We start from the raw sequence: 14,878 nt of genomic DNA, 5'->3' as shown, positions 1-14,878 counted from the left end.
CCTGCCTCCCCCCCATTCCCAGCTCCTCTTTGGAAGTACTGTAATAATATGAGGAGAGGGAAGGTGGCATCTCAGGTCAGCGGGGCATTTAAAACGAAAGCCTCTGCAGTGTCTAAGTTTAGAATCCCCCTTTTCCCCTGCAATTGTGAGGGCAAGAAAATTAACTTAAAAAAATAATAATTTGAGATTCTCAGCGGAGGCTTTAAGATGCCACCTTCTCTCTCTTTCTGGAGTATGAACTTAATCTCTCTTTCGACCCTCTCCAGCCCTGCCTCTGAGCTCTCTGGCGGCTCGGCCGTCCTTCCCAACAGAGCATCTTTAGAAGTGAAGCCCTAGGCTCAACTCGCCCTTGGAACGATGCAGCTGATCAACCCCAACGTTTCGGGGATCATTCTAGGCGCCAGTGAGCAGAACTCCACTGATTTGGTGGCGCGGGGGGGAATGGAGGGGACAACTACTGGAGTTGAATGCAGCCACATCTTCAAGCCCCTCTGCTGCTGGCTGCAGATGGCAGCTATTATGCATTCCAGCATAACAAGCCCCCATCTCGGCTCTGCCTATCCTCCCAGTAGAGCTGACGTCCTGAATGACTTATCACTCAGACAGAAAGAAGAGGGATAATGGGGAGGGGTTGAGAATGCACACACAGCCCTTGCCATGGGGCAGAAGAGGGTGCACACAGAGCTGCTGGCATAGAAGGAGAATGGGAGACCCTGGTATGGGAGGAGGAGGGAATGGGGGGCACACAGAACCTCTGGCTGGGGGGATATTCGGCGACAGGGGATGGATCACTTGATGATGACCTGTTCTGTTCACTCCCTCCGGGGCACCTGGCACTGGCCACTGTCGGGAGACAGGACACTGGGCTCGATGGACCCTTGGTCTGACGCACTCTGGCCGTTCCTATGACCCTGTTATGGGGGGAATGGGAAATGGGGGACACAAGCCCCTGGCGTGAATGGGGAGAACAGGAGACAATGTTATGGAGGGCAGCCCTGGGGAGGAATGGGGGGCACACAGAGGCCCCGGGATGGTGGGGGGGAGGAGAATGGGGGGCACACAGAGCCCCAGAGGGGGGGGGAAGAATGTGGGACGTGCGGAGCCCCTGGTGTGATGCAGGAGGTGTAGGTCGCAGGGAGTCCCTGAACTAGGAAAGAGCGTGCTGGGGAGGAACGGGGGGGGTGTCCAGAGACAGCACCCAGCTGGAGGAAGCCGTGCCCCCCGTGCCATGCTGGGTAAGGGGAGTCACCCCCGAGACACCCCGCACCCCACACCCTGGCGCAGCCCCCGGGAGACGCTGCAAGGGGTGACCCCGGGGGGGGCAGCCGGGTAGCTGTGGTGTGGGGCACGGGGAGGCGGAGGACCCTCTGCTGCTGCTGTACCGCGAGCGGCGGGAGGCCACGGGGATGGGCTGCAGCCCCCGGCCGCGCTCACGCGCTCGCCCACGAGGCTGCTGCTGGCAGCCAGGGGGCGCGCGCGACGGCGCGGCCGCCTAGAACCCGGAGGCGCCCAAGGCCCGCCTCCGCCCCCAGCCCATTGGCTGCGGCCTGCCCCGCCTATCGCAAAGGCCGATTGGTTCCCTCCCCCCGCTTACCCTTTCCCCCCAACGCTGATTGGCTCAGCCGTGGCTTCTCAGGGGCTGGGCGGGGAGGGGACCTCGATCAAGGGGCAGCCGGAAGTGGTTGTGCTCGTGCCTCAGGTGGGGGAGGGGCCTCAGCAGCGGAGCGCTTTTCCCGTGAGCCTTTGCGACTTGCCAGGTGGTTCTGTGGGTTCTCTCCCTGGCTTGGGGGGCTGGGAGCCCGGACTCCTGGGTTCTCTCTGTCCCCGGCGAGGGGGGCTGGGAGCCCGGACTCCTGGGTTCTCTCTGTCCCCGGCGACGGGGGGCTGGGAGCCCGGACTCCTGGGTTCTCTCTCTCCCCGGCGACGGGGGGCTGGGAGCCCGGACTCCTGGGTTCTCTCTGTCCCCGGCGACGGGGGGCTGGGAGCCCGGACTCCTGGGTTCTCTCTGTCCCCGGCGACGGGGGGCTGGGAGCCCGGACTCCTGGGTTCTCTCTGTCCCCGGCGACGGGGGGCTGGGAGCCCGGACTCCTGGGTTCTCTCTGTCCCCGGCGACGGGGGGCTGGGAGCCCGGACTCCTGGGTTCTGTTCCTAGCTCTGGGAGGTGGAGTGGGGTTCAGAGGTTAGTGTCCTGGGAGTCAGGACTCTTGGGTTCTGTTCTCGGCTCTGCCCGTTTGAACACTTCCTCTCTCCCTGCCTCAGTTTCCCCGTACGTGAGGTGAGGATAACCCTGCCCATAAGCGGAGTGGGGATTGCAAGGGTTGGTCCATGCACAGTACTAAGGCCCATGTGTGCTGTAGGTCAGTGGTTCTCAACCTTTCCAGACTTGACTTTCAGGAGTCAAGCCCGAGCCCCGCCACCTGAGGATCAAGCCTGAGCTCTGCTGCCCGGGGCTGAAGCATGTAATATAACTTTACAAGCTCCCTGTGGCATAGGGCCTGGGCAGCTGTCCTGCTTGCCACCCCCTAAAGCCAGCTGTGCACTTGCAACACTGCTAAACCCTGCCCTGTGACCCTTTGGGGGCGGGGGGGGACTGCCAGGTTGAGAAACACTGATCCAGATGAGTTGACGTACCCCCTGGAAGATCTCTGTGTACCCCTGGTTGAGAGCCACTGTTGCCGTGCCAATGTTCCTGTTGGAGCTCTCCCTGCAGCTTGGGGACCCTGATGGTCTCGCTTCTGTTTGCAGTGTGAGCTTGGCTAGCTCTCAGGTAGCTAATGGTGCTGCCTCTGCTTCCTTTCCATGGATCTGCAACGGTTCCAGGAGGGGGACCCAGAAGACTGGACCTTCCAGCCGTCGCAGGCCCCTCCTTTGAGATGGAGGAGCCATGTGCCAAGATACTTGCGCTGGAAACGTTTCGTTTAGAGCAGGTAACCAGGCGGGGAACGTAGCTGGGAAGTGGCAATAGGGGGAACTGGGGGTTTTATGTGGTTGTTATGCACTGGTGCAATACCCTAACGTTCATTTGAGAGAGATGAGATCGTCTGGTTTTACCCACTTAGTTGTTGGGGCATGTGTAAAAACCATGGGTCTTGAAAGGTGAGTTTGGGGTGGGAGGGGTTATTGAGCATTATAGCAGTGGAGATATGCCTGCAGGTTTCGCATCTGTTGTTCTGGTATGGTCTGGTGCTGCTTTGAGTTGGTGGGCCCTGGTTTGGGGGGAACATGCTTCTGATGATGAGCTTCGCTAGGTTGGTGTGAAAGCCAGAAGAGGGGATTTGGCCAGGATTTCTTTCAGGTTGTGATCCCTGTCGAGTATAGGTTGGAATTGTTTAATGTTACCCTGTAGGCGTTCCAGTATGGGCTGGTCGGTGACAACTAAGGAGTAGGGTGACCAGATAGCAAATGTGAAAAATCGGGATGGGGATGGGGTGGGGTAATAGGAGCCCATATAAAAAAAGCCCCAAATATCAGGACTGTCCCTATAAAATTGGGACATCTGGTCTCCCTACTAAGGGGGTACAGTTGGAGGGGGTTTTGTTCTGTATTGGAGCAGGTTCTCTTGGGATATTTGGGTGGCCTGTTCCAGGATACAATCTACTTCTCTGGTGGAGTGTCCTTGTTCGGTGCAGGTGGTTTTAAGTGTGTTAAGGTGTGTATCCTGGACTTCCTCCTTGGAGTTTATTCTGTGGTATCGGAGTGCCTCACTACAGAGAGAACAGATTTCTTGGTGTGTTTGAGGTGCTTACTGGATCTGTGAAGGCAAATGTGTTGATGCGTGGGTTTCTTGTAGAATAGATAGTTGTCTGTAGGGTTCCGTTGTTGAAGCGGATCTTGGCATTCGGGAAGTTGACACTGGTACAGGAGTGTTCTACAGTTCGATGGTTGTGGGATGGTTGTTGAAGTTGTGACGGAAATCTATGTGAGAGGTCAGTCATCTGTCCAGAGGATGAAAATATTGATGTGTCACAGGTACATCATTGGTTTTGTGGTGCCTTTGTCCAGAAAATCTTCCTCATTCCTCACGATGGCCCATGAAGACATTGGCATACTGGGGAGCCATCCGAGTATCCAGAGCTGTTCCCATGGTCTGGACAAAGTGGTGTTGAATGTAAAATGGTTAAGGGTGAGGATGACGTGGATGAGTTTGGCACTTGGGGTGGGTATCCCAGTATCGTCCATTGTCTGTCTTGTAGATATTTGAGGCAGGTGGCCATGTTGTTGTTGTGAGGGATGTTAGTGTGGAGGGAGGTGACACCCAAGGTGGCAAGGATGATGATCTGAGGGTGGTGGTTAATGCTGTGGAGTTTCTGGAAGAAGTCAGTTGTGTCCTGGAGGAAGCTGGTCCTTTGTGTGGTGACTGGCTAGGGTCCTCGCAACAAATTTTTGGATGGCCTAGAGTGTGGCCACCAAGTCTTGCTGGTGGCTGCTCTGACAAATTTTCCTAAAATACTTTAGGAAAAACAAATATGCACATAAACAAGTCCAAATATTATTTATTTACATAGGGTGGGTTTATTTTGCAGACTCAATCATAAAAATAATGTACAGTTGGATTTTTTAGCTCCTGCTGCCTCCCATGGCCCCCCACCCATCATCTCTGGCCCCCACTGCCTCCCTTCAGGCTCTCCATTGTCCCCCGGGCCCCACGGCTCTCTTTCCTCCCCCCCGGGCCAATTGCCCCGAGCTCCCTTCTGCAGCCTCACATCCCAGGCTCCTGTCCGTTCCTTGCTTCTTGACCATGGTGCCCAGGAAGGCTGGCCCTGCTGAAGCCCAGAGCCGGAGCCCCATGATTGGACTGGGGTGGGGAAGCCATGAGCCCTGCTATCCTGGGGGACTGAAGCCCAGAACCCAGAGCCCCACAGCTGAAGCTTGGGGGGGAGCTGAAGCATAGGGTCCCGTCACCCTGGGGGATTGAAGCCCAGAGCCTCCAGCTGAAGAGGGGGCTGAAGCCTGCTGTTGGAGCCCCTAGACGCTGCAGGGAAGGGGTGCTGCTTTGACCCCCTCCCCCATCTCTGCCCAGGAGGCTGCTGTTGCTGCAGGAAAAACCCCTGGTGGCCACATGTGGCCACCGTGGCCGGATTTGAGAAACACTGGGCTTGAGGATGGTTTCTATGAGTTCAGTTATTCCTTTGGTAAGCGTGCCATGGCCAGGTGCAATAAGCCTGCCTGGGTTCCCTTGTTTGTGTATCTTGGGAAGCAAGTAAAAGATCCGTGGGGCGGGTTTGTGGGGGACGAGGTTATCGAGTTTCTTTTGGAGTTGTTTGGAGAGGGATTTGATGATCTCCTTCAATTCCTGGGTGAATTGTGGTGTGTCGGAGGCGTCTGTCAATCTGTAGGCCAGCAGTGGGGCAAGAAAGGAAGGGTGGCTTTGGAGTGAAGGGGCTGGGCTGGGATTGCAGAGACAACAGGTGGGTGTAACTGAGACCGGGATGGCCTACTGCAGTGGAGATTTTGACCCAAAAGGGGGTCACAAGCCTATTGTAGGGGGGTAACGGTATGGCCACCTTACTTCTGCACTGCCTTCAGAGCTGGGCAGGCAGAGAGCGGCGGCCGCTGGCCAGACATCCGTCTCTGAAGGCAGTTCCACTGCCAGCAGCAGCATAAAGGTAGTGGTGGCATGGTATGGGGGGGTTGTCAGAGCCTGAAATATTTTCAGAGCGGGTTCCAGCAAAAAAAAAAAAAAGTGAGAACCCCTGGCCTAGTGACTAGAGTGTTAAAGTAGTGCGCTGGAGACAGGGGGTCTATTCCCTGCTGTCACAGACTCCCTATGGGATCTTATGCAAGTCGCTTCATCTCTCTCTGCCCCACATTCCCATCTATAACACAGAAATACTAATCCCCTGCCCCTCCCCGTCCGTTTAGTCTGAGAGCTCTTTTGGGCAGGGACTGTGTCTGGGCAGCACCTGGCCCCGATCTCGGCTGGTGCCTCTGGATACTGCCGTCCTGGACGTAATAACGTTAAGCTTCTCACTTGCCTTGCCCTGGAGGGAGGCCCGTTCTGTCGGTGCGAACAGAGTTCAGGCTGAGAGGTGCGTTCAGCCATTGGGTTCTCTGCTGACGTGGCCCACACCTTTGGGATGGGTGGGGGTAGTGGAAGGGCAATTTGCATGGAGCCTACTGGTGGTTTTGTGTAAGGGGCACCTGTCCTGCTGAGACCCAGCAAACTCGTTGTACAGAGTTTTGCAGGGGTGGCATATGGCTTAGTGGATAGAGCACTGCACTGGAACTTGTTCCTGGCTTGGCCACTGGCCTGCGGGGTGACCTTGAGCAAATCACTTCCCCTTTCTGTGCCTCAGTTTCCCAGTCTGTAAACTGAGCATAATGACACTGACCCCCTTTGTAAAGTGCTTTTGAGATCTACTGATGAATATCTGGTGGTGTTATGAGTATGTTTTAATTACAGGTTCCACCAACTGTCTATTATATTCCAAACTTCATCTCTGAGTCGGAGGAGGCCTATCTGCTGCACCAGGTGTGTGAGATTTTCATTTGGGTTTATTATTCCCATGGCATGAGAAGCGAGTGTAGTGCTTGGTGGACGCTGCTCTTGCAGGGAGGAATTTCCTGCCTGACTCGGATAAAAGCAGGGCAGTTTGTCCGTTAACTTCACTTCTCTGCAACGGAGATCTCGGTCCCAGACCCCGAGTGCACAGATGGACCCAGCTTTTGTAGATCTGGAATCCGCCCGACACTCCCCCTTCAATGTAGTAGGACCAGTAGGGATCTTAAGTTCATGATACGTGTTATGGGAGCACCTTGAGGTCCCAACCAAGATCAGAGCCCCATTGTGCTGGGCGCTGCACAGACCCGGAATGAGTGGCAGCTCTTGCCCCAAAGACCTTGCAGCCTCAGTAGGCAGGGTGGATTGTTGTGCCTATTTTATAGATATAAGCACGGAAGTGCCTTGCCTGTGGGGTCTGTGGTGGAGACAAGAATTGCGCCAGGGTCTTAACCACAGGGCCGGCCTTCCTCTAAACATTCAGTTCTGGGCCCCATCACCCACTCCCTGTGCTTAAGGCCTATCCTTAATTTTCTGCTTCTGTTTCCCCCCTGGTCCCTTGGGCAGGCTCATTTAATGTGAAGCCCCTTGGTCATTAGCCTGGGCCCTGGTTCAATTCCTGCCTCTGCCACAGACTACCTGTGAGGCCTTGGGTGGGTCACTTAGCCTCAGAGCCTCAGTCTCCCCTTGTGCCCTTTGTCTGCCTTGTCTGTTTAGCTTATAAGCTCTGCCTGGCAGGGATGGTCTCTTTCTTTGTGCCTAGACAGTACGCGGCACAGTGTGGTGGGGGGTGTGGCTGGCATCCCTAGGCGCTAATGTAAATAATACTTTGTGCCTCTCGTACTGTTTCTCCATAATGTTCTTCCCCTCTCAAGCAAAGCTTTCTGGCATCTCATCCCTTCCCTGCGTTCATCCCCTCAGGTTTATGCTGCCCCCAAACCCAAGTGGACCCAGCTGTCTGGAAGAAAGCTGCAGAACTGGGGTGAGTTCTCTCCGGCCCCATCGCTGGCTCCCAGGTGACCTCCCCCACTGCACCAGGACCGGTTAGTGCATGGGACTGGGGAATTCGCTCCCGCTGATGGTCTAGTCTGGGCTCAGCGCAGGATCAGTATGTGTCAGCTTTGTCCTTTAGAAGCCACGCAGAGCAGCCTGCATCAGGGAGGGAAGGAATGTCATTTGGCTGGTGAGTGGGCTGGCTGGCTGCAGGATTGAGGAGACAAGATCTCCCCAAACCCAGCGCCAGACCCTGCCTCAGTTTTCCCACTCTCATGCAAGGCCCCAGGCCAGCTCCCCATCAGTGTTTGTTTTCAGTTCCTTTCCCCAAGGACATGTTTATAGTTCAAGGGCAGCTCGACATAGGTCAAGTCAGGTAACCCAGGCCCCTCCTAAGGTCTCGGGCTTTTGCTGATGTCTGGGCCATTGCTTTCCCCAGTCAGGTCTTTCCTGTAACTGGTGTGGCTGAATCTGGATCTCCTGCAGAAACTTCTCCTCGTGTAAATGGGGCTTGATTAGTCACAGGTGGGAGCTAAGACCAGGTCCCTCCCTGGGACCCCATGACCCAGATTCCTCCACTGGTGGTTCTCCAAAGATGTCTCCGGAGTGCGTCCGTCCCTATCAACCTCACCGCGTGTCCGGGGTTTAATCAGCTTCCAGGCAAAAGCACCTCTGGAGGGTGGTGGGAAATGATCTGCAGCCCTCCATGGGAAGCAGCAATGACTGAAGAGCAGCCAGTCGCATGGGCGTTTGCAGTAGGATGTAGCATCAAAGAGGATATAGTGATGGGGGTGGGGGGGGGGCTGCATATACACCCCCAAATATGACTGAGCCGGGGAGCTGAGAGTCAGATCTGGGGTGAGCGGACCAAGGGATATTACTTAGCTTGTCAGCTCCTTGGGGCAGGGACTGTCTTTTTGTTCTGGGTTTGTACAGCACCTGACACAATGGGGGCTTGGTCCATGACTGGGGCACCACAGTGCTACTGTAATATACCTAATAAATATGCTAATTGCATTCAGTTCAGGGCACAAATTGGAAGGGAGTTCAGAGGAGAGCAGTAAAAATGATCCAGGGGCTGGAGCGCATAGGTGACAACCAAGATGGGAAAACAGAGTGACCTAGAGGATAGAGCACTAAGCAGGGTCTTGGACACCTAGGTTCTATTCCTGGCTCTGCCTCTGGCCAGGTGGGTGACCGTGGGCAGGTCACTTTGCCTCTCTGTGCCTCAGTTTCCCTATCTGCAAATTGTGTAAAGTGCTTTGAGAGCTAGGGATTTGCTGGTTGCAGGTGCGAAAGAGGGAGAGGAATTGCTTAGGGTGGTATGGTGCTTAAACTAAGCCTGGTTGAACCCCTGGAGAAACGCCTGTAGGGGTTGATCCAGCCCAGTGCTTTTCAACCATGGATCTCCCAGCACTCTGAGCGAGATGGGACCAGCTGGATCTCTTTCATCGCCAGCTCCTCTCTGTATCCTCTGCCTCCCAGGAGGGCTGCCCCACCCAAAAGGGATGGTACTGGAGAAGCTGCCTGCCTGGCTGCAGAGCTATGCTGAGAAGATCTCCTCCCTCGGAGCATTTGGAGGGAAGCTGGCAAACCACGTGCTGGTGAACGAGTACCTCCCTGGGCAGGGGATCATGGTAACTACCCGTGGGCCAGCTGCTTCGTTACTCAACCTCAGGGTAGTTCCTGCACTTGGGGGCAAGTGAAGAGGGGCAGATGCAGATCCCGACCTGATCAGAGGCGTGTCTATGGGGGCAAATCCTGTAACCATGGCAAATCCTGCTGGCTGGAGATTTCAGCGAGGCGGAGTCTAGATAGCCAAGACTAGGTTTTCCCAGGAGAGTGGTGGTTAGCGCGGGAGCGGCCTGGGAGTTGGGATTCCTGGATTCTGTCCCTGACTCTGGGAAAGGAATTGGGCCTAGTGGTTAGAGCATGGGATGGGAGTCAGGACTTCTGGGTTCTGTCCCCAGCTCTGGGAGAAGAGTGGGGTCTAGTGGCTAGGCTGTGTGTCAGGACTCCCAGCTACCGACGTCTTCTCTTAATCCCAACATCTTTTGATAGCCCCGACCTCACTTCAAGAGAGCAGATTGCTTCGCCAGCCGTGCTTGTATCTTGGGTGTGGCGTACCAGTGACATGCGAGCCTAGGGCACTCCCCGTGCACGCTCCCGGCTTTGCCACGTGCGCTGGCTGCGAAGGTTGGCAACGTCAGGGAGGCATCTGCTCAGCAGCAGGGCCTGCGTGTGACGGGTTGGTCCACGTGTCTTCTGTGTGTAGAGACATTTCTTCCTGCGTTTCGTGCTGGGTACCGGAGAGGAGAGCTGGGGGAGTGAGTGAGTGCGTGCGTGCGCCTTCCCTTTTTAGTCTGACATCCCGGTTCCCTCTAGCCTCATGAAGATGGACCTCTGTACTTCCCCACCGTCACCACCATCAGCCTGGGATCTCACACGCTGCTGGACTTCTACCATCCCGTCAGTAGGGGGCAGCATGCAGACAGTGAGCAGGTGAGCACAGAAGGAATTACAGACAGAGCCCGGAGAATAACGGATTTGTTTTTTTTCCCTTTGGTTCCCATTGTGCCGGGAGCTGTACATTTTTATTGCTAATAGGTGTATTATGGTAGTGCCTAGGAGTCCCAGTCCTGGACCAGAAACCCACATTGAACTGGGAGCTGTTCAAACCTGGAACAGAAAGGCAGCCCCTGCCCCAGTAGAATCCCCCTGCTTCCTGTAGAGGGTTGTGAAAGTAAATCCATTTCCGACTGTGAGGCGCTCAGCTGGTGCCCATCACTGTGGTATCTTAAGTACCTGAGCTGGACAGAGACTGTCTTTTTTTCACCCTGTGTGTTCAGTGCCGCGGGCAGTGGAGCCTGATCGGCGGATTGGGATAACCAGTTCCTGCTCATTTTAATCTGAGAGCCAGATCTCTTGGGCAGCTTTAAAAATCTCTGCCGGAGGCACAACAGGGAAACCAATAACCCCAGTCGTGTTCCCTGCGGTGGGATCCCTGCTGTGCACGAAGCTAGGCAGGGCTGGTCTGCATGTGGATTTTGTAGTGCTTTAATTTAACTCCATCCATCTTAAAAACGACTACAGCAGTACACACATACACATCCCTGTTCCTTCTCTCTCTCTCTCACATACAGTTTAAGGATGATGCACTTATAGGTGTGTATGCATGCACCCCCCGGCCCACCTTATCATAGACTCACAGGGCTGGAAGGAACCTTGAGAGGTCATCTAGTTCCGTCCCCTGCACTCATTGCAGGACTAAGTATTATTTAGACCATCCCTGACAGGGGTTTGTCCAACCTGCTCTTAAAAATCTCCGGTGATGGAGATTTGACAACCTTCCTAGGCAATTTATTCCAGTGCTTAACCACCCTGACACCAACCTAAACCTCCCTGGCTGCAATTTAAGCCCATTGCTTCTTGCTCTGTCCTCGGAGGTTTAGATCAATTTTTCTCCCTCTTCCTTGTAACAACCTTTTTATGTACTTGAAAATTATCCTGTCCCCTCTGTCTTCTCTTTTCCAGACTAAGCAAATTCAGTTTTTTCAATCTTCCCTCACAGGTCATGTTTTCTAGACCTTGAATCATTTTTGTTGCTCTTCTCTGGACTTTCTCCAGTTTGTCCACATGGACATGGGTTCTGTCCCCAGCTCTGGGAGGGGAGTGATGTGTAGTAGTTAGAACATGTTGGGGTCTTGGAGGCCTGAGAATCAGGACTTCTGTTCCTAGCTCTGAGAGGGGAGTGGGGTGTAGTGGTTAGAGCTGGGGGGGGGCCTGAGAATAAGGACTCCTGGGTTCTGTTCCCCAGTCCTGCTGCTGACTCGCTGTGTGGTCTTAGGCAAAGCCCTGTTTGTGCCTCCATTTCCCCATCTGGAAGACGGGAGTGGTGCTGTCAACATCCGGGGGGGTTGTGTGGCTTAAACAACTAACATCCTTCAGGTGCTTTGAGATCCTCCCATGGAAGCAGCTGCAGAAAGGGCCAGGTTTCGTTCTGAACGTGCACCGCTCTCCTTTCCCAGGTCCCCACGCCCCAGACAGAGGAGCAGCGCCACTTCCTGTCCCTGCTGCTGGAGCCACGCAGCCTCCTGGTCCTGCGGGAGGACATGTACGTCCGTTACCTGCACGGGATCCGACCCGCCGCCTCTGACGCCATCACGGAGAAAGTGGCCAACGTGGCGGCCTGCGGCGCGGTGCTCGGGGACGAGCTGCGCCGGGGAACCCGGGTGTCGCTCACCATCCGCCATGTCCCCAAGGTGCTGAAAACGGCCATTTTCCTGGGCAGGGGGAAGTGAGGGGAGAAGTTTGCTTCCCTCCTTCCCAGGCTCTTGCCGGAGAATGGTGCCGTGAAACGCGCAATCAACAAGGGGGTAGGGAGGCCCAGATGTGGAAGGCTGCAGAGACCCCATCCTGCGGCGCGCTGGGAGAGCGGGAAGAGCCAAGCCCTAGAGCGTCTCGCCCGCAGGGGAAGAGAAGAGCAGCCTCTGGGGTCATCTGTACGAAGGCGCAGAGCCTTGGACAGGAAGCAGTGTGGTCTAGTGGTTAGAGCGAGAGGCCAGGGTATCAGAACTCCTGGGTTCTATTCCTGGCTCTGGGAGGGGAGTGGGGTCTAGTGGCTAGAGCAGGGGATAGGAAGCCAGAAGGCCTGGCTGCCTACTCCCCACTTTTGCTGCTGCCTCACCATGTGACCTTAAGGGACTCTCCTCTCCACCTCCCAGTGCCTTAGTTTCCCTGGATGGGACATGGCAGGGGTTGCTATCCGTTGGTAAAGCACCCTGAGCACTTCAGCAGCGCACGGCGGGCTCGCCTGCTCCTACCTACATTCAAACACGTTCATTTAAACCGATGAACTCTAATAAAGGCGGGGTGGGTCATTCCACCTCGCTGGGGGCTCCTTGCTGCTGTTTGAGGGATCTGTTACATTTCTGCTTCTGAACTCTCTTATGCCACTGAGCCCATTTCCCCGGACTGAGATCTCGGCTCAGCCAGCTGCTGCCCCTGCCCCCCGTTCACACCTGCGCTCTCTGCCCCTGCCGTAGCCCTTGGGTGCTTAGTAGGTGAAACCGTGCGTTTGAGGGGAGGGATTGGCCATTAACTGCTGCAGCTAAGGGCTTGTTAATCCACCTCCCATCAGTGATGCGCTTTCTAAGCTGGAGCCGATGGGGAACTGGAGTATGGAGCAACCTGTACTCGGCAGTGGCTTGGAGCGCCTCCAGATGGACGGGAGGTGGATACCCAGTGGGGAATCCACCACAAAAACCAGGAATACCGGGAGAATCAGTGGCTGGAGGCTAATGGTATTTAGATGATTCTGAGCTTCGGGTGCAGTCTTGGGAGCCAGGACTCCTGGGTTCTATTCCGGACTCTGGGAGGGGAGTGGGGTCTCGTGGTTAGAGCAGAAAGGGCTGGGAGTCGGGACCCCTGGGATCTATAAGTCTGGGTCTGAGAAGAGAGCATGCTCAAAGTCCAGGAGTCAGGACGCCTATGCCTATGGGTTCTATGCCTGCCCTTGCCACTGACTCTGGAGCATTGGGTGAGTCACGTCTTTGCTGCGTGCCTCAGTTTTCCCTGTCAGTAAAATGGGGAGAAATGTCATACATCCATCTCCCGGGGAGGTTATGAGGCTTCATTCATGAACATACTTGAAGCGCTGGGCTGTTCCGAGAGCCAGGTATGGAGGAGCCAGATCCCCAGATGGTGTGAACAGGCCATTGCTCCATTGGTGTCCATATGGATTTTCACCCCCCTGGGAATCTGGCCTTTACCGCACGACTCTGACTTTCTTAATACCTTTGGAGGTGAGTGGCTAAGAGCACATGTTGACCTATCTGTGCACCCCGCCCCCTTGGTTCTCTTGCGAGCCGGCTGCACTCGGGCGTGAAGGCCGTTGTGTGACATGCTGGAGCATGCTGCTCTCTGTGGGGAAAACGCGGCGCCCCGGGGCTGGAATGGATGAGCGCAGGGCCACCGCCGCCACTCCTCTTGTCTCGGTGCAGCCAGCAGGGCTTGAAGAGACAGCGGAGGATATCCTTGATTGCAGACTCTCCCCGGCTCTGTGGATGCAGCAGAACCAGTTCTGGGAGGAAGGATGGCTGGCCGGCCCAGGGGTCAGGGCACTACCCTTGGGCTCAGCAAACCTGGGTTCAAGCCCTAGCTCTGCCACCGCCTTCCTGTGTGACCTGGGCCAAGTCACTTAGCTGCTCTGGGCCTCAGTTTCCCCACCTGTGTGCTGGCGGGGTAATGCCACTGCCCTACCTCACAGAGGAGTTGTAAGACCCTCAGCTCGTACAGTGGTGGGCACTATCAACAGGGCCATATTTCCAATTAGGCAGAGTAGGCATGTGCCTAGGGGTGCCGCATTCTAGGGGTGCCTTACCTGTCTAAAACTGTGGCAAATGAAGGTCGGCTGTAGGCATGGGGGAGGTGCTGAAGCTGGTATGCCTAGGGGCATCTAAGGTGCATCCTGCTATAGAAGTATGATAGATCGATTAGCCTTTCCCGCACTGCGGGGGACTCCCTGTCTTGTCTAACATCTCCCAGGAAGGCAGGTGTCACCCTGAACCCTATAGACCTACAGTGGTCTCGGCTCCTTTTGGTCCCCTCCTCTAGGCTGAAATGGGGCAGACGGGAAGGTCTGTGGGTGTCTCGGGCTGGATTCTAGCTTGGAGATTCACAAGTGTGCATGAAGGGGAAATTGCTCAGTTCCCATAGTCTGTGGCCAGAAGGGACAGTCTCTTTTTGGTGTTTTATGCAGCGCCTGGCATGATGGGAACCTTGTCCATGCCTGGGGCTCCTTGCCACTACTGTAGTACACCTAATATGCCTTGCACAAATGAGTCCTGGTGCGTGAGTGGGGCTGTATAGCCCAGGCCAGAGAGTCCCACCGAGCCATTCCTACATCCAGCCCCTCTCTGGTGGTCGAGCTAGAGTGGATTAAATGGCATCCAATCTTGATTTAAAGACTCTAGTGATGGAGATTACTCCCCCTGTCCCTGGGTCAGTAGTTCCTAGGGTTAATTCCCTCTCTGTTTAAAAATTTGCATCTTTTTCCCTGTGTGAATTTGTCCAGATCTACATCAGCCTTTGTCTGCTGGTTTACCGAGCCCTCCGCTCACAGAAATCTGCCGCCTGTGTAGGTACTTATAGACCAGGATCAAGAGGCCTCTTGACATTCCTTTGGATAATTACACTTGAGCTGCTCTGTGCAGCATAAATGGCCCCGGCTGGAGCACACTGCGCTATGCCCATTTCTCTGCTCCCCAGGGCCCAGTGAGTATGTGAGTTAGAGCAGCCTCGGGGTTGCTCTGACTATTGCTGGGAGCTGGGCAAGGCCCAGAATGCAGGGAGAGCAAAGGGGGCTTCAAGCCACCTCTTCCCTTC

General features: G+C 55.4%; 1 protein-coding gene across 1 annotated transcript; it reads left to right on the top strand.

The window, feature by feature from the left end:
• The first annotated feature begins 2,281 nt into the window (after positions 1–2,281).
• Positions 2,282–12,396, top strand: ALKBH6 (alkB homolog 6). Its single transcript, XM_084612106.1, has 6 exons — positions 2,282–2,927; positions 6,404–6,472; positions 7,421–7,481; positions 8,978–9,129; positions 9,878–9,994; positions 11,521–12,396. Exons 1-6 carry the CDS (start codon positions 2,775–2,777, stop codon positions 11,791–11,793), a joined length of 825 nt encoding a protein of 274 aa, XP_084468232.1. The 5' UTR covers positions 2,282–2,774; the 3' UTR covers positions 11,794–12,396.
• Positions 12,397–14,878: the final 2,482 nt, after the last annotated feature.

The sequence above is a fragment of the Lepidochelys olivacea genome (assembly GCF_965140295.1).
Source record: "Lepidochelys olivacea isolate rLepOli2 genome assembly, chromosome: 23".
NCBI lineage: Eukaryota > Metazoa > Chordata > Testudines > Cheloniidae > Lepidochelys > Lepidochelys olivacea.
This window is presented reverse-complemented; position numbering and strand designations above follow the sequence as displayed.

What these genes read in the sequence shown, in the direction of transcription:
- ALKBH6 (XM_084612106.1), top strand. Translation starts at nt 2,775, where the DNA reads ATGGTGCTGCCTCTGCTTCCTTTCCATGGATCTGCAACGGTTCCAGGA. An exon ending in AAGAAAGCTGCAGAACTGGG is followed by an intron (nt 7,482 to 8,977) that starts GTGAGTTCTCTC and finishes TCTGCCTCCCAG; the next exon opens with GAGGGCTGCCCCACCCAAAA. An exon ending in AGCATGCAGACAGTGAGCAG is followed by an intron (nt 9,995 to 11,520) that starts GTGAGCACAGAA and finishes CTCCTTTCCCAG; the next exon opens with GTCCCCACGCCCCAGACAGA.